At 36.0% G+C, this 19842-nt stretch overlaps 1 protein-coding gene across 1 annotated transcript in view; it reads left to right on the top strand.

Annotated features, from left to right (window-relative positions):
* The first annotated feature begins 1039 nt into the window (after window positions 1–1039).
* ESD (esterase D) overlaps window positions 1040–19842 on the top strand; it is a 28150-nt gene continuing 9347 nt past the window's right edge. Inside the window, 9 exon segments of the mRNA XM_017862064.1 lie at window positions 1040–1144; window positions 4788–4835; window positions 7138–7194; window positions 7196–7210; window positions 11404–11492; window positions 14492–14590; window positions 16109–16233; window positions 17273–17392; window positions 18857–18955. Coding sequence (XP_017717553.1) covers window positions 7145–7194; window positions 7196–7210; window positions 11404–11492; window positions 14492–14590; window positions 16109–16233; window positions 17273–17392; window positions 18857–18955 — 597 coding nt within the window. The 5' untranslated portion in view covers window positions 1040–1144; window positions 4788–4835; window positions 7138–7144.

Below are 19842 nucleotides of genomic sequence, written 5' to 3'. Positions count from 1 at the left end.
AATAGTAAAAGAAAGTTTAAAACAATTTACTTCAATGCTTTCTCAAAATAAAAACATTATTTTGACTGAAAACATTATTTTCAGTCTGAGTTCCAACTGATCCACAGGTTCAGTCCACAGGTTAATCTAGTCCAAAGATCACTACAGCAAAATGGGCCTGAGCCACACAATAGATTCTGGCAGGTAATCTGTATGGCAGCTCATCCACACTTAAGTCAGCTCCCATAGCTACACAATTTGTAGAGCCCAATTCCAAACACAAATGTAGGGCCCCGGTTCAACATTTATTGAGAGAAAATGTAGTGTCCTTCTGTTCTGGGGGCCCGGGTAATAGCACAGGTTGCAGGCCCTTGAGGCCAGCCCGTTATCAGATTGTGTATTTACAATGTCAGTCTAACCGTTGCAGAAAAATACTTAGCTCTGTTGTAGTCAGATTTAATTTCTCAAGAGGCAAAGTACACTCAACAGTTTGCTTAAATCGGAGAGACCAAAAGGAAAGATTTGCTGTAAATTATCAACTAGCAAATCTTAGTCAGTTCAACTTAATTTTTATTGAGGGAGGTGAGGGGTAAACCGGAAACTGATGGAGCTCCAACTGCGTGTCAGCCACTGTAGATTTCCAAGGATTCTTGTTTATCTCCAGCTACCAAGTAGGTGACTTGGATAGTCTTGGGACAGAGGAGTTGGGAGAGTTGAAATTAGGCCCTAGTTTCTACATAAGTGACACGGAAACCCTCTGCACGAGTCAAGTGAAGCTAGACCTCAAGTTTATTAATGCCTCGGGTTCTTGCTGCTGGCTCTGGGAAGAGTCCGAGCACGCACAGCAGACTGGTCCCAGACAAGGTGACAGGGACTAATCTTAAACGCCCTCCTCGTTGGTCCTAGTAACCACAAAGAGTGGAAACGCGGGCGAAGACAAGAGTTGGAGGGGACGCCCACGCGGAGGCTGCCGGGAAGTGCAAAGTGCAAAAGAAGCCGTGGGGACTGGACTGGAGAAGGGCGGGTTCTCAGAGTTAAAATTGAGAGTGAGCGGGACTGGAGGGGCGGGGCATCATGTGGGCGGGGCTGAGGCGAGGCCCCGGCGGCCATCTTGGGCCCCGCCTTTTACTTCGGGCCGCTTCTTCTGGCCGCTCCGCCGCGGGAGGTAAGCCTGGGTCCGGGTAGAGGCCTGGACATTGTCAGCCCTCCTGCGGCTGCAGTTGCGGCGGCGGCACGGCTAGGCCTGATCGGGGCGGACGCTGAGGCCTGCGGTGCAGATATCCGCAGGCACGAGCGCAGAGATGGCGACCCTGGGCCCTGAGCGCCACCATCCATGACAGGAGGCCAGGGACCTTATCCCGTGACGCGAAGCCTTGCCCCCAATCCCTTTTTCTTCTCTGAGCCTCCAACCTAGTTTAACTCGGGGCGCTCGGGCGTGCCACATCACGGGGGAAGCTCCTGTTTACATTTGTACAGCTTTTTCCTGTTCACAGACTTTCCTAGATCCGCAGCCACCGCGCGAAAATGTGAAGTAGATGTGTACGCATTTTAAGGAGGGAGCGGGCCTCAGCGCGTTACTACCGCCCACCGGCGCCTGGTTCTGGGGAGTGTGGACCTGCTGCTCTAGGCAGCGTCCACGTCGGGGCACGACCCAGTGGCGCGGTCAGGAGCACTCACCTCGTGGTGCCGAGGGGAACCCGTGTCTTCGGAGTTGGGCGAAATCTGTTCGGGTCGTAAAATGCTCTCAGAGCGCTGTGGGGGACTGGAAGTCATTTCTGATGGGGTCATCAGGGAAATGGGATTGAGCGCACCTGGAAGGAGGGCATTCAGGTTGCAGGAAAAATAATAGCTCATGTTTGTGTGTGTGGTAGAAGCAGCGTTCTAAGCATTACGTGAATTAACTCATTCCCAGAGCAACCCTATCAAATATATATTACTGTATCCCCATTTTGCAGATAGGCAAATGAGGCATATAAATTAGCTTGTCCAGTGTCATGTAGTAATAAGTGGTGAAGTAAGACTTTGAACCTGGAGGGTCTGGCCCCAGAACCTGCTTTGAAACCATTGTACCGTGGCATTGAGTAAAGCCACGCAATAGCAACATCCAGGCCATCCCAGAATTATGCATAGTTGAGTTTAACTAACATAATAGGGAGTGAGACCAGAAAAATAATGTGGGACCAAATTATAGACCATATTTAGAGCCAAGTGAAGGTGTTTGGCGTTTATAGATTCCATATTTAAAAAAAAAAAATTTTCCCCAGAGCTTAATGGAAATCCTTACCTAGGCAAGCCACGTGAATTTTTTTGAAGGAAAAGAGACCCAGCCTAGGCAACATGGCAAAACCTCCTCTACAAAAAATTACCCGGGCATGGTGGTGCCACCTGTGGTCCCAGCTACCGTGGAGGCTGAGGCAGGAGGATCACCTGAGCTCGGGAGCCGAGATGATTGCAGTGAGCTGAGATCAGGCCACTGCACTCCAATCTGGGCCACAGAGTTTGACCCTGTCTGGAAAAAAAAAAAAAGACTATGCTTACACACAGGTAGAATGTGACTAAAGTTTATATGGAGTTTTATTCATTCTTACATTTGTTCAGTGATCCTGCATGGTTTTAATTTTGACATTTTAATGGCATTAAACTTGAAGAAAAGTATACAATTAACATGGTCTTCCATTTCAGTGACTTTCTGGTTCTCAGCTACTGGCCTAACAGCGAAGGGGATTAGCGGTCTCCACCTGCAGCAGCCAGGGGGTGGTCAGGCAGTTCTCATCTGCTAATTATTGTGAGCAGGCGAACTGTGTTTTCACATATGACTAATGGATACTCAACACTACTGAAATATACATTTAGGAATGGTTAAGATAGTAAATTTTATGTATGTGTTTTTATCACAGTTTTAAAATACTAAATAAAATGACTAACAATTCCATGTAGGCCATATTAGGCTGCAGATGAGCTGTTTGTAGGGATCTGTTGACCAGTAAATTAAGTGGATTAAAACCCTAGGCTTTCATGCAGGATTGATAGTGGGATGTATTCGAAAGAAAGGAAGAGGCTAAGTTTTAATTCTTATATATAACTAGGATGATGGCAGTGGGAATTCAAAAAGAAGGTAACTTTGAGGCATCTCAAATGTGGATTAGGCAAGATAGGCATGAGTCTGGAAAAGGGAGGCAATGAAAGGAATGGTTTGAAGGTGAGACGTAGAAGCTTAATTTTAGGTGTGATAAGTTTTAATAGCTGCTCACATGTCTTGGTAGAAAGGTCCAGCAAGAAATTTCATTATGGGTACTAATGCTTGAGAAAGATTGGTTACAGAGATGCAGATTTAGATTATTTCACCCAGAAAATGTAGTTGAAATTTAGGGAATGGGGTTTAGGGAAAGAGAGTGAAGAAAAGGAAGGTGGGAGGAGACAGTGAAAGGGAAGAAGCCAGATCCTGAGTTTTCACTTAGAAGAGGGTTTGAACAGCACAGTGGTGGTCAACAGCCAGTTATTGGAACTGTAGTTTGTTGGTTTTGGGAACACTTGTCTAGGATGTTAAGAGCCAATGGACTAGGACACCCTGGAAATGAAGAAACATCAAAATCCAAGGAATCAGAATGGGAACGAAAAACACATGTAGAGATATATGGAAAACTTGAGACACAGGGAAGAAGGATAAAAATGGAACTCAGATTTCTGGAGGTGGATGACATTTAACTTCATTAAGTAAAGAGCCCTGTCTCTACCGAAAAAAAAAAAAAAAGTATTCCAGTGTGGTGTGCACCTGTAATCCTAGCTGCTCAGGAGGCTGAGGTAGGAGATCACACTTGAAGCTTGGAGTTCTAGGTTACACTGAGTCATGATTATGCAACTGTACTGCAACGTGGGCCACACAGCTAAGACCCTGTGTCCAAAAAATAAAAATGAAAAATAAAGGGAAGAACAATAAGGTTTGGCCTTTAAGGGAATGGATGTATTATGCACTGAGAGACCCTTTCTTCTCCAAAGAATGTTGATGTTCACTAACATTTGGGAAAAATTGTGTAACTCCCACTGGCACTGTGAAATTGTTTTTCTGTTTTAGTTGTTGTTGTTTGTTTGTTTTTTGGGGGGAAGGAGGAAAGGTGTTGTTTGGTTTTTTGGTATTCCACCCTACTCTGTCACCCTATTTCTCCCACAAAATCTGTTCTAGAACCTAAATATATATTTATTCTAGAGCCTAAATGAAACCTATCAGACAAGTGACGTGATATATACTATGTGAGTTTCCATGTAAATTTTTCTTACTGAATATCAGTCACTTAATCGTTCATAAGCCCAGTTTTCTTACACATCCTTTCCAGTCACCCTAGTAGTAGTCCTTCAGTCCTCATCTCTTCCCTCCTTTTTTATCCCCATGTTACAAGTTCGACTTACAACTGAGCCAGATAGATCCATCTTCCTCTGCTTACCTAGCCCCCACTCTTGTTTTCTTCACTCAGCAGTTGGCTACATCTCATCCTTCAAAATTAAACTTGAAAACTTTGTTTACTGATTTAAATAGATAAAAAACTTTCATAGTACTTTTACTTCAACAGACGGTTTTGACCAAGTACCACTAAGCCTTATGGCAAAATAGGTATTAAGGTGGCCTGTGGCAAATAATTAGGTTATGGGAAATTAAGGTAATTAGATTAAGTGGTGATGTGGTATCCCATCAGGGTGTACAGTCACCTACCTCAAGAAGATATCTATTGAGAATGCATGTGTATATATAAGCTCTGTATAAACTTTGCTGTGAAAAGTATATCCCATTTGTAAACCGTTGGTCTTTTTTTCAGAATCGTTTACCATTTGGTACAAGCAAAAAGCAATCAGCAGTTGGACAGGTAAACTTGTTTTATTGTTTATATGTTACTCTGAACATTGAATGAAAATACCACTAATAGCTTGTTTTAAAACATGCTATTTTCACCTAGAAAATTCTATTGAAAATATAACCACCCATTATAACATATCAGATATTATAGTATATCACAGTATGTCATATCTAGTTCTTAGTTTAAGTCATATTTCTTTTAAGCCTGACATATTTTTTTTGATTTGTAATTAAAGGTAGTTTCTAAACTGGGGTGGGTAGAAAAAAATACTTTAAAAGCTTTGTTTTTTAAAATATTCTACCATACTTTTTTTTTTTTTTTTTTGAGACGGAGTCTCGCTCTGTCACCAGCTGGAAGTGCTGTGCCGGATCTCCAGCTGCCGTATCTCAGCTCACTGCAAGCTCCTCCTCCCGGGTTCACGCCATTCTCCTGCCTCAGCCTCCCCAGTAGCTGGGACTACAGGCACCCACCACCTCGCCCGGCTAGTTTTTTGTATTTTTTAGTAGAGAGGGGGTTTCACCATGTTAGCCAGGATGGTCTCGATCTCCTGACCTCGTGATCCGCCCGTCTCGGCCTCCCAAAGTGCTGGGATTACAGGCTTGAGCCACCGCGCCCGGCCCTCTACCAACTTTTAAAAAGTGTTTTAACCTTGTTTCTTCTGGCCAAATGAAAAGCATTTGGTTTTGAATTTTAAGAGCAGAGAAAACTGACAACTTGAGGTTTATTAAAATAGGCAAATAGCAAAGGTATAGACTCCTATGTACCAGATACATGCTCAGTGTACCATCTTTTGCAAAGTGGATATAGTCCTTTCTAAGTTTAAGTAAATCTGGTTTCCTTGTGGAATAATGGAGCAAATAAATTTTATTTGTTGGTCTTATATGTATGTATTAATATATTAAAATTAGTGTCTATCTCTAAGTTCATTATTTGAGATAGGATTGTTAACAGTAGCTAAAGTTAATTTTCAGTAGCATCTCATGGGAGTTTATTATTTAAGAATTAATCTTTTATAGATTAAAAGCATAAAACTGAGCAAATGGTAATTTCTTTGTGTACAATTATAATACCATAATTCTATAGAATCAGTTGTCTTACAGTGTCTTTAAAAAAAAAAGAGTATTTAAAGAACTTCTAGAGAGTCAGGACAGCATAGCAGTTAAGAGTAGGGCCTCTGATGTCAGACTTCCTGGGTTCAAATCCCAGTCTTCCAAAATAAAACTATTTGGGTTTATTGAAGAAATTAAAGATAAGATTGAAACTAATTTTTTAAAGTATTTTATAAAGACATTTGCCAAATTAGCTTTTTAAGATTATTGATATATATCTTTGAAAGAGTAATCCTAAAGCTCCAGCCGACTGGCATGTAGTAGTGCCTTTCACTGAGAAGATCGCCAGAGTGGTAATACCTATTCCTGATATCTAAAGCTTTTTCTTCAATATGTAGGACTTACTGCCTTATATTCTAATACAGTGCTTCTAGGAATAGGAAGGGAATCTTTCTTTGAGAGGTACATGTCAGGATCAGTGTGGTTTCCCTTTGCTTAATAGGCATTTATGATAAAGATGGTTTTCCAACTTTTTTCTTGTATTTGTCATTAAAAGCAATAAAATATGTCATTTTACATGTAAGTTTAAAATTATTTTACATGAAAATTTAAAAGATTTGTTGGACAGAAAAGAAGTTAACAGACTTATGTATTACTTACTGGTTTGTTTTAAAAGGAGAAATAAATGTTGATCTTGAAGTTTCATATCACTTTCTCTTAAAAATTCGTGGGATGAGTAATTGGATCTGGTTTAGTACCTAGAAAAATGTGTATCACACCGTAAGTGTTCAGTAATGTTATATATTATTATTATCAAAATCATTATCACTTCATCTTTATCCCACTTTAAAATCAACTATAATCAGTCATACCAATTCCTTGACTACTTTGTTGCAGTTGATAGGCAGACTGTTAACAATTTTTAACCTTCTAAACTAAGGTAATTAATTGGTAACTTAACTTATGTATTTTCTGCCTCTTTTAAAAAGAATTTGGGGCAGTCCACCACAACAAAAAACTTGTTAATAAATTAGTAATGATATACCAAAGTATGAAAGCTTTTAAAAGTGAGTAACACGTGTAAATGCATGTATAAGAGTTAATCAGTTTCTTAATATTATTTACTGGAGAAAAATGTGAAAAAAATTCTAAGTAGAAAATAGTTGTATGTTCACATAATTTATCTAAAGGCAGTTAGTTTTATCTCAAGTTTTTCAGGAACTAATTCTCTGGAAATTAATGAGATCACTCTTTACTAATAGGAGAAGAATGGCATTGAAGCAGATTTCCAGCAACAAGTGCTTTGGGGATTGCAGAAAGTTTTGAACATGACAGGTAACTATTAAGAAGATATAATTTTAGATAACCTCTCATTCTGTTGGATTATTTTGTTCTATTTTAAAACAAATCTTTATCTAGATATTATAGTACCTCATTTTACTTTTACACTTGCTTGCTTTCTTTCTGTGGTTATCTATTTGACAATTTTACCAGACTTAATTAGCTGTGGATATGATTGTGTGAGGTAGAGCCTTAATAGAGAACTATCTTCAAGCTTTGACTTGATGCTTTTCTGAAACTTTTATGAAAATGTTTATGTTGCCAGTAAAAATTCTGAAAACATTTTCTTTGAGGATTTCTAAGTGTAGGAAAAACACCTGGACTTTTTGAGGAAGATGGCACACTAAACACGTGCATTTGCTTCTGCTGCCTCCAAAACTCTGACTAACATGACATTAAGTAAAGAGATGAAACACTCACACATGCATACATATACCTATAAAGGCATAAAGAAGCAGGAGACAGGAGCTAAGGATAACATTTTAGAAGCAGGAATACAAATGGAGAGGTAGTACCTGACAGTAAAACCTAGAAAGCTAAATTCTAAACATCAGCAAGAAAAAGCTTTGAAATGACACAATTTATATAAAGCCATAGTAATTGCAGGCACCAGGGACACCTGAAAATAAGGATACAAGTTGAGCTTAGAAAAAGGAAGATTAATTGAAAGTCTGTTTTTAAAAGGAGATAGATCTGAGAGTGTCCCAGTTTTATGCACTGCCTCTTCCTAACTCTGGAGAAAGATTGGAGGTATGTTCTCTAGAGACAGTAAACTGTTTGTATTGGGGAATATCAGACACAATTAGTGGGAGTTGTGATACTGCAAATAGATTAAGTAAAAGTTTGCACACTGAGTTTCTTCCATTAGCTTTCAAAATTTGGGGAGTTAGTCTTGTATCCTTTAGAAGAATTTCCTTGTGGGGAGTTTGAGTAGCCCAAAGGAAGAGATTTCAAGATACTGAGATTTGCCAACAAAGTAATCTAACCAGACCTTACAGTAAAGCAATGATTGACAACTCCACCTGTAGGCACTTTCAACTAGATTTTTAGTGTTTCACTCTTAAATAGCAGTGGGCAGCTAAAGATCACTAGACATTTGTATAAAGTCTTTAATTTGATATGAAGTGTTCTTCATATAAAAGGCATAAAAGATATTGACCTCTGACTTTATAGGATGCTATTAAAAATATTCAAGTACATGACCAGGTGTGGTGGCTCACGCCTATAATCCCAACACTTTGGGAGGCTGAGGCAGGCAGATCACCTGAGGTCAGGAGGTCGAGACCAGCCTGGCCAACATGGTGAAACCCTGTCTCTACTAAAAAAAAAAAAAAAAAAAAAAATACAAAAATTAGCCAGGCATGGTGATGCACACCTGTAATCCCAGCTACTCAGGAGGCTGGGGCAGGAGAATTGCTTGAATCGGGGAGGCAAAGGTTGCAGCGAGCTGAGATGGCACCACTGCACTCCAGCCTGGGCGACAAGAGCGAACCTCTGTCTCAAAAAACATAAAATAAATAAATCCTCAAGTACAAAAAAGCCCAAACATTTAAATTTTGATAGTAGAAATGACAAAACTCAATAGAAGGGTTAGTTGAACATTTTAGAAAGTGAAATAAAAGCGATAAATCAGAAAGGACAAGAAAATTAGAGGACTAGTTCAAAAATCCAACATTAAAAATTAGGAATTTTGGAAAATAGAACAGAAATAGAGGTATAGATATAAATAATAAAGAAATAATTCAAGAATTCCCAGAACTGAAGTTGCCAGATATAAAAAATTGTCTAGTACAATGGATGAAAATAGATCTACACCAACAACATTGTAAAGTTTTAGAGCATTGGGAACAAAGAAAATTCTTAAACATTGAGATAAAGAGAAAGTAGATTAAGAATCTTAAAAGGTTTAGGTCAGCTCAACGGTATTACTAGAAGCAAGAAGGCAGAGCAGCAGTGCTTTCAGGATTCTGAAGGCTAACTTCTGTGTCCAATCATGTTGTCAGTTAAGTGAAAGTAGAATGAAGACGTTTTCATCTATGAAAGGTCTCAAAGTGTATTTCCCGTGCAATTTGGAAGCAACTGAATAATATGCTTCACCAAAATCAGGGACTAAAACAAGGTAGCTGAAGACATAAGATCCAAGAAAACAGATCAGAAGAGAAAGAATTTCCAGATGAGTGGGGCCATATTAAGGCAGCAACTAGAAAGCAGCAGGTCAAAAGTTGGAGATATGGTAGCCAGCAATTACATGCAGCTGTTTACATCAAATTAGCTAATTAATAAAACTTCAGTCCCACTAGCCACATTTCAGGTGCTCAGTAGTCACATGACTAGAAGCTGTTGTACTGGACAATACATAACTAGAACATTTTTATTAATATCACTGTAGAAAGTTCTATTTGGCAGTACTGGTCTGAAGAGATTTTTTTAATGTAGATGAAATTGATAGAACTTACTCTCTTAGAGAGGAAATTTATGAAACCCATCAGGGTTGGGAGCGTTTGATATTGAATTAGTAATACATATAGAGTGACCACACCAATCTCTGTGCATGAGATTGTATTTTGGTAATTAAGCAGCATCTTAATGGCATGATAGGGACAGAGGTTTCAGATTACTTGATAATCCTGGGGGTTTTTTTTGTTTTTTTTTTTTTGCTTTTACATAAGTGTTAATCATACCACCGTTGAACATACTTTAGACCTGATTTATTCCACAACTGCTTGAGAAAGGTCTTCTTTTAAAAATGTTATTGTAATAACAACACTTAACATGAAATATACCCTCTTAACAAACTTTTAAGTATGCAAGAAAGGTCTTAAGGCACCAACTATCCTGTAACAAGATTATGCTCTCTCTTGATTTTGCGTATTGATAACATCCCTGCTTTGAATATGGATTTGATATGGTAATCTATGAAAGTAAATGTTTCAACTTCCCTAACAAAAGTTGAAAACCTAAAAACAGCTGTCAGAATTTTTTTGTGCCATCAGTCATCAACAAGAAAAGTTGTTTAGAATAATGTGGAAAAAGAAAATCATCAATATGCAGAGAATGGAAGGGAGCATACAGAAAACTTCTCATGATGGAGCCTTTGTAGGAGTCTATTCCTAACAAGGAAAGACAACCAGTAACAAAAAGGAGGGAATTACTAGCTCAATGAAAACAAAAAAAAACTGAAAGAAAAAGGAAAGGAATTCTAATATACTACATGGCTCATCTCTGAATAGCATTTATAACTTCTTAATATTGATTAACCAAAATTATATATGATAGGAAAGTGGAAGGAGAAATGTAGGGGCATGCAGAGAGCAAAGACAGGGAGGTGAAAGTTAACTAAAATCCTTCTCTAATGGGAAGTCAATAGATAATAACTAAAAACTGAAAACTCTAGAAGCAGTAATAAAGTCATGTTATTTAGATAGAGACATAAATACCAGAAAAATCAGCTAAAAGAGGTAAATTAATTATCTCTGGAATACAGCAAATGAGAAGGTTGGGGCAGGGAAAACTAGTTTTCATAACAAAGTTTGTGGAAGTATTTACTATTTATAGTTACAGTTTACTTTAAACTGTTTAGTACATATAACTTTGATTAAAAAGATAGGTGTTTACTCTGAAGTAGTAAGAGTTTACTTCCATTTATATGATGTTTTAAATAAAGCCATGAGGGATCATTGTTGCATGAATTACTGTTTACTGGAAAAATGCCTGTGGTTTCCATCAAAATTGTCTTTTCTAGATTGTGATAAAATATTAGTGATGAAAGAGGGAATTAAGGATGTGTTGCATTTTAGTGCACATGAACAAATATGTAAGATCTCAAGAATTCATTTTTTTATAAAAGATGATTTGTTATTTCATACATTTCTTTAGAAACAAACTATTTTTTAATAAGTGCCACAATGAATTACATTTATTTTTTCACTTATTTTGCCCAAATTGACAGTGCCATCCAAAGTATGGGCTCAGGTTGGTTTAGATCAGTATGCTCAATTGACCACATTCTTTCTTTAAGGGACAAGTATATTCCTTAAATGTTGGTGGAACCACTTATTTTGAACATTAAATAACTTATTTTGGACCTTTACTATATATCTTACTTTTTATATAGTACAAAATTATTTTGTTTCTGTATTGATTAATGAGGGGCATTAATATTTTGTTGTTGTTGCTGTTAAAACTAGTGTTGAACTGAACTGCAAAATGAAATTTGCTGTCTACTTACCACCAAAGGCAGAAACTGAAAAGTGCCCTGCACTGTATTGGCTCTCGGGTAAGTATTATGCATTTTTGAGTTTTATAGAGTCCTTTCTATTTTCTTTTTAACTGGCTTATCTTACCCTTTTATTTTGACTTGGTAGGCTTTTTGAGCCATTTATGAAAGACTTTAAGGGCCTGTTGTAGTCTACTCTGTTACTTTATCCTCAGAATAATTTCCAACCTACTGAATTACACTTATTTCACTTACTACACTTTTTCTAATAGACCAAGAAATTTAGCAGGTAATGTAAAGTTCTGAACTCAAATAGCAAGGGCTTAGACAACTTATTTACTTAATTTGTACCTACCCAAGCATTTCTGGAGTTTATAGAGACTTTACTAGTCCACTAGAACAATATTAGGTGAAATCAGGACACCAAGATACTCTAATTAGAAACCAGCTATTGTAAGAAGTCAAATGACTTCGTACAGTGTTCTCTAAAATATTTTAATTGGACTCCATAGAGCTTCTCTGACAACCTGGAAAGTCACAAAAGAACCCTAAGGCTTCTCTTAATCAGTGTTTCATATTAAATACTGTAGAATAGATTGTGAAGAGTAAGATTTTGACACCTGCAGTTTTGAAACCTCTATGCTAACTTTTCTTTCACAAGACCTTGGTACTTCATCTATAGAAGCAAACATTATGAGGAAAGAATCCTAGCAACTAAATTGTGTCACAGAGTACTATTTTAGTTTTGTTTCCTTCAAATTGGTTCCTGTAACTTTGATTTAACAAATCCTCCCTCATGTATGTTTCACCAAGGACAAGTCCCAAATACCAGTCTTTGAAAATGATAATAAATATTTCATCTTAAAGGGTAAAGATTAAGTACATCTCTGACTTTAACTCAAGAAAACATTTCTGTGATTGAAGAGCACTGATTTTGCTAGAAGAGCATTAGGTATTGCCAAAAGCAAGAGCAACAAAATTAGTTATTTAATTGTCTTAGAAAACGTAATGTTGTATAGCTAAAAATGATCTTAGAAATCATGTAATCCCTAGAAAGAAAATGAAGCCCAGAGAAGCTAAATATTGTCCATGGTCACACAGGAATATGGAGGTGAACAAGTTTTCTGACTCACAGTCCAGAGCTGTATTTAGTTTTTTCTCCTGTTGTTTTTGCATTTTGTTTCTGGTGAGGGCTACTATAGTCATATCTCTTGGCTAAATTATAACCAGATCCGAAGCACTGAGGCATTGTGTCATAGGTACTCTAATAATAGGGCTCTAAGTTCTAACTAAAATTGAATCTAGCAAGACATATCTGAGCTTTACAAGTATAAAATACAGAATTTTTGTTTACATCAAATGACAGGACAGTTTCCTTAGTGAGATGCTGAAGATAGACCTTGGAAATTAAGGCTTGATTTTCTGAGTAAAGGTAAGATTGCCTGACCAGTGCACATGAGAATTGGTGACAAAAGAATTTCAGAAAGTTTACTTCCCATTAAGTCTAAGGAAAACAATGACAGAAAGATTACACAATTATTATATTGCTAAAATAAAGAAATTAGCTGAAATCAAAACAGCCAAACTGAAATCTTAAAAGATAGTTCATGTGTAGTGATTTGTATCTTTCTCAAGTGAAGGTGACCATAGAAACAGCCCTTTACTAGCTGTGTACCCAATAGAATTGAAAACATGTCCACACAAAAACTTGCACATGAATGTTCATAGCACACTATTATAATAGCCAAAAAGTATAAACAAACCAAATCTCTCTCAACTGGTGAAATGATCAATAAAATTGATGGCTAGTTCATTCCTCACCATTCTCACATCATTGTAGTGTTAGATACCTATAGTAAAAGAATTAAGTCATCTCCTCTATCTTATGACTGAAAAGCATGGAGCTAGGAAAAATAACAGAAACTTCTAAAAACTGAGGCTAAAACTCCATTTAAGGATGGCATATGGTCACCATTACTCTCTTTTTAGTTCAGTGAAGAATACAAAGATGATCAAGCTAAATATTGTTGCTGAGAACTATCTGTATATAAAAAAATAGATATTTGTATTATGAAGACCATTGTATTTGCTTATTTACTGTGAATATTTATGTTTTGGTGCAGGAATAGTGGATGTTTAATTAGCATATTTGATAACACTTCACTGGGGTTGTTTTAATATTGGGCATATGCACCATATTGTCAATCTACAGTTTGAAAATTTCTGAATTCCCAAACACTGCTGGTCCAAAGGATTTTAGTAATTGAAAGTTTAGTAAGTGGTTTATTTATTTTTTATTTATTTATTTATTTTGAGATGGAGTCTTGCTCTGTTGCCCAGGCTGGAGCACAGTGGTGCGATCTCGACTCACTGCAAGCTCCGCCTCCGGGTTGACTCCATTCTTCTGCCTCAGCTTCCCAAGTAGCTAGGACTACAGGCGCCCGCCACCACGCCCAGCTAATTTTTTTGTATTTTTAGTAGAGATGGGGTTTCACTGTGTTAGCCAGAATGGTCTCGATCTCCTGACCTCGTGATCCACCTACCTCAGCCTCCCAAAGTGCTGGGATTACAGGCGTGAGCCACCGTGCCTGGCCAGTAAGTGATTTTAAAAGGACAGTTATGGGATCACTTAACCTAACACAGTTCTTAGGTTAATACTATTACAAATTTTGTAAAAAAGTGAATTTTAGTGTCTTACTCAAAATTATTTCTAAAGCAAAAAAAAATTTTTAATGATATCAAGTGAGCTTGTTTTCCTGTATTATAAAAAGTTTAAAGCTTATAAACCATTCACAATATAGCATGAGATAATTTATTTTTAATAATTTCAACTTTTATTTTAGATTAAGGGGCTACACGTGCAGGTTTGATATATGAGCGTATTGCGTGACATGGAGGTTTGGTGAATGATCCCATCACCCAAGTAGTGAACATAGTACTTAATTGGTAGTTTTTCAGCCCTTGTCTGTCTCCCTCTCCCCCGGTCTAATAGTCCCCAATGCTAATGGTACACATCTTTATGTCCATGTGTGCCCAATAACAATATTTTTTATCTTCAGGTTTAACTTGCACAGAACAAAATTTTATATCAAAATCTGGTTATCATCAAGCTGCTTCAGAACATGGTCTTGTTGTCATTGCTCCAGATACCAGCCCTCGTAAGTGTTTGTGGTCCAGATATCCTTTATAAAAATCTAAATCTTTAAGAGTGTTATAAGTGGTATGATATATACATTATACAATTCGTTTTATATTTTTGCTGTTATCTCTATTAACCTTTCAAGTGGCATCATGACTCCAAAATACCATGCTATACATATCCCTCATTGAGTTTTTACTCATGACATGGCTCTTATGAAAGAGGATAATTTTGCTATTCCCATTGTACAGATTAAGATACTTCAAAGCAGAGATTGAGCAACTCAATTCATATGTCATACTGGTACTACTGTCAAAATACTAATGTGTAATGCAGAGGAAATTATTTTTCTATTCCAGAGGTATAATGTCTTGTTGCATAATAATTACATCTTTTTTCATCTCTATTAACATCAACCATACAGTTAAACAAGTATTAGTTTTAGTATAAATGATTTGGATATTTACATTAGAGAAATGAAAGTATCAAATATGTGAGAACTCAATGCATTAGACAATTAAAACTTGTTTTATGACTCTAGAAGTTTCAGGAAATAGAATTTAAATGGCAGTAAAACTAGGTTAAGTTATATGGCTGACCTGGCAAGTACTGTATTTCCTTTCACAGGCTATATTATACAAAAACAAGGTGTATCTGGTTAGAAATATAATAACATTTAATTCAAAATAGCATCAAAAATATAAAATACCAAGGAATAAACTTGAAAATAGAAAGATATTTTCTGTATTCAAGAATAAACTTGAAAAATAGAAAGGAAACTGTAAAATTTTGTTATCATAAATGAAGACTTTAATAAATGGGAAAATGCTGTGTTTCTAGATGGATAAAATGAATCTTAAGACAAGGTCATGTCTTCAAATTATGTGTTACTGTAATTCTATTCAAAATCCCAATGGTTGATTTTTAACCACATGCAAGTTTATAAAATAAAATGTAACAAGTTAAAAAGAAACATAAAATTCCAGTGGAGGTTGGATAGATAGGGAAATGTGATGGAATGAGTCCATTAACAAAGCATATTAGAAAACATTTTCAGTTCAAGATAGTGAGTTGAGCACAAGCATCTCCCTCCCCACTCCTTTGTAAAGAGAATTTAAAAAGTGCTGGTAGTGAGAGAGGGTCATCAGGGAAGGGATCACAACACATTTCTGAAAGATACAAAGAAGATATCAGTCCTTTTGACAGGTAAAGCAGAATAAGGAAGCATATGTTCAGAGTACATAAGAAAGAAACTTCATCAACAAAGAAAGTTAGTTTGCCTTACCTTGGCAGCTGAATACTCCAGCTTGGAAGGTCATTTTTTACCTCATTGGCCAGAACGAGTCACATGGCCCCATTCAAGAGCAAGAGGAGCAGGAAGTATAATCCTATCATGTCCTCCAAAAGGCAGAGAGCTCACAACATTTGGTGAACAGTTCCCAAGCAAATGGACTTGCAGATTGATCCGAAAGTGTATTATTAAACATGGGCCATTACTACAGAGCAGATGAAACCACAAGATTGTTTCTTGTGATAGGTGGCTGCAATATTAAAGGAGAAGACGAGAGCTGGGACTTTGGCACTGGTGCTGGATTTTATGTTGATGCCACTGAAGATCCTTGGAAAACCAACTACAGAATGTACTCTTATGTCACGGAGGAGGTAATTTAATTTGTATTGTAATTATTAACTGATGACTGCCAAGAGTTTGATTTTGAACACAAAGTCCTTACAATCCTGAGGATTTTAAACTGGGGTATAAAAGTTATTAGTAAGAATTCCAAAGTTTACTAGTACTGTAGTCCTATTTACTGCAATTTAAATTAACACTAAGTACAATTAAAGGATTTAATCATTATATATTGAGACCTGTTTATACTACCCAGAATAACCAAGAAAATGGTGTATGAAAAAAACCTTTAATTTGCCTGGCAGCTGGTTCATTTGTATATATTTTATAGTGATAAGCCAAGACTTAGAAAATATAAGTGGTAAAGCATTACTTCTATTAATAATATTTGTATGCTCTTTATGCATTTTCTAAATTTTATATGATCTTCATTGTTAATATGTATACCATAAAAACTTAGAAACAATAATGTGAGTTTTTAATTACCCGTAATTCTGTTACGCCCCCGAAACACTTACGTTTTGATACATTCCTGACTGTTTCTATGACTAGTTTTCACATAATTCTAAACTTTTTTTATTTTGTTCTTTTTTTAAGTTATATATAAAAATATTTTCCAGTGTTCTAATTTTAATAATTGCATAATATTCTGTCATATGCCATAATTTACTTTTCCTCTTATAGGATATTTATAGTTTTGTATATATTTTACCCTAATAAATATGACTGCATTGATTATCTTTGTGAATATCTCCCTAAGGACTTTTCCTTAGAATATATTCCAAAAAGTGAAATTACTAGGTCAAAACTTAAGAACATTTTAAAGGTTCTTTCCGCTTCACCTTCCTAAAGTGTTTTCTCAGAAATCTGTACAATATATTTCCCAGAGATATATTAGTAACCATGGTCTACCTGAGGATTTAGTTTTGTTTTATTTTCATTGTTGCTAGTTCAAACCATTGTAAGACTATGATTTGGCAATATTGATTGTGTAATTATTTTATATAACTTTGAAAATGTCTGAACTTATTTTCTTTGATATCTTTTGTCACACTATTAAATTTTTTCCAGCTTCCCCAACTCATAAATGCCAATTTTCCAGTGGATCCCCAAAGGATGTCTGTTTTTGGCCACTCCATGGGAGGCCATGGAGCTCTGATCTGTGCTTTGAAAAATCCTGGAAAATACAAAGTAAGATTATCTAAACTTCTAGTGATAAATATTTCTCTTGAATATTAGGAACCTTCAAAGAGTAAAATTACAATATTGTTAGTATTGGGACTAAACTTTTCTAGTGTTGAGAACTTTGGGGTGTTTGATGGGTGGGTATTTAATTTGACCATAGAGTATATGCTACAGAATCAGAAGCATAGGAATTCAGCAAGAGTGCCTTCTTTTTGGCCTACTAAAAGTATTATAAAATGTAGCTTCTCCTTTAATTGTTTTTATTCCAACTGTAGTTTGGAACACACTTTTTTCCCCTAAAGGTTATTATTACTGATTAATGTTACAGTGGCAGGATCTATCATTTATATTCTTACCAGGAATATCTTTGTAAAGTTGACTTTGATTTTCTGAGGTAAATGATATGATTTGTAGAAGCTTAAGAATTCTGTTCTTAATGCCGCTAATGCAAATTGAAATGCAGCTTGATTAAAAAACATCACTCTCAGCCTTTCCCAGAGTCAAATTTGAATTAACTACCATATGTAGTGTGTCATACTGTGCAGAACAGCATGTTACAAGAGTTGAATAAGGAAGTGTTAAAGCAACTAGCATCTTAAAATTTCTTCTGCCGTTAAATTTGCAGGGCTATTCATGCCCTTAAGATTGGTTTAATTCATTTCCTCCTCTTAGGAAGAACTTCTTGATTATTTTAGGTGTGCTACTGAGAGATGAAAATATTTCTCATAGCAGTTTCTTGCTGTAGCATCAAATACTTTGTTTTTGGTACGCTTTATTATGAAGTTTTACTAATTCATGTCATGACAGTGGACTTTCTAAGTAAGCATTTTTATTTCCATTTTTTAAGGCAGTCTATTTATCATGTCTGAGGTAGAAAAGCAAACTTAGTTTTTTTTTTGTCCTTTAAAAAAGCTAGTAGATACTACTAAACATTTACATTGATGAGTACTCTGAAGTTGAGAGATCCCATCTCTGCATCTCATCCAGTGAAAAAGAACATTGTATAGAACACAGAGGTGTATTAAAAATTCTGTCATATTGAAAGGCATTGCTCACTGCTTTGTTGATACTGTGTAAGAGAAATCATGTGTCAGATTTAGTAACATGTTCGCTAAGGTAAGCATGAACTGTTTAATATTACTATAGATTTTCAGTGCTAAAAAAGCAGAAACACTGAACATAGACTTCTGTTTGTATCTTAATTAAATTGCAATGTATTGTTTTGCATTATTTTAGCAACTATATTTATTAGCTCTCTTAATAGAATACACAAAAGATGTATTATGGAAAGGCCTGCAATCTAAGCCAGCAATATATCAAAAGGAAAATTGTTCCCAGGGTTTTCGTGGCAAGTCAGAATTTTTAAGCAAGTTGCAAGTAAATTATATATTTTTAAGTAAGTTGCAAATATCTATTCATATTTAATTTAGCAAAATATAACTTGTTTTTAAATTTCTTTTGTTTCTGAAGTCTGTGTCAGCATTTGCTCCAATTTGCAACCCTGTACTCTGTCCCTGGGGCAAAAAAGCCTTTAGTGGATATTTGGGAACAGATCAAAGTAAATGGAAGGTAGGTACTGAATGGCTATCTTAATACTCATTAAGTTTCAAGTTTGTTTAAAAGGCTGGACATATCACAGACATTATATTCCTACCCTGCTCAAGTTAGGGCTCTAGAGCTGAGACAACTTAGCAAAAGAGATATATATATATCTATGTATATATATATGTCAACAAAAAACCCTACTTTCTAATTGTATTGAATCATGGCAGATATTCTGGGGCTACATTTTTTTTCTACTAATGGTTAATTTATATTTTTATTTCTCAATTAACATAACTTCTAAATTAACATAACCAAAAAAATACCACATATTACAGGTTGAGCATCCCTAATCTAAAATTCAAAATGCTACAATGAGTATTTCCTTGGAGCATGAGCTTTAAGCTTCATGTCGATACTCAAAACGTTTCAGATTTTGGAGCATTTCTGATTTTGGATTTTGGATTAGGGATGTTCAACCTGTGTTACTAAATTTGGACTTGCCTCTTATTAACTTTATGCTCAGTTGTGTGATAGAAGCAAAGAAGCCTGGCTTTTTAAATTACTCTGTGTATTTTTTTTTTCAAAATTCAGCATTTCACATCTCAATTTTAAATTCCAGACATAAGAGTCTTTAAAAATAGATACTTTGTTATGTCATGTATGTGAATATTCCCACAGCAAGATTACTTTTTCAAGTGTGCAAACAGGTGCTTTCAAGTGGAAATAAAAATGAGCCTTTTACCTGAGAACCATTTTACTCTTATGCAGAAATGGGCCATTTACAAACTCCACCAAGAGTTTGAATACTTTGCAAATGAACTCATCATCATGTGCATTGTTAATAAGCAGAAAATACTCGAATGGATAAAAAAATACAACTTTTTTGTCTTAAAGTATTTAAAGTATAGTTC

Source organism: Rhinopithecus bieti, unplaced genomic scaffold (assembly GCF_001698545.2).
Source record: "Rhinopithecus bieti isolate Rb0 unplaced genomic scaffold, ASM169854v2 scaffold_61533, whole genome shotgun sequence".
NCBI classification, from domain to species: domain Eukaryota; kingdom Metazoa; phylum Chordata; class Mammalia; order Primates; family Cercopithecidae; genus Rhinopithecus; species Rhinopithecus bieti.
The sequence above is the reverse complement of the archived record's forward strand: the minus strand, read 5'-3'. Positions and strand labels throughout refer to the sequence as shown.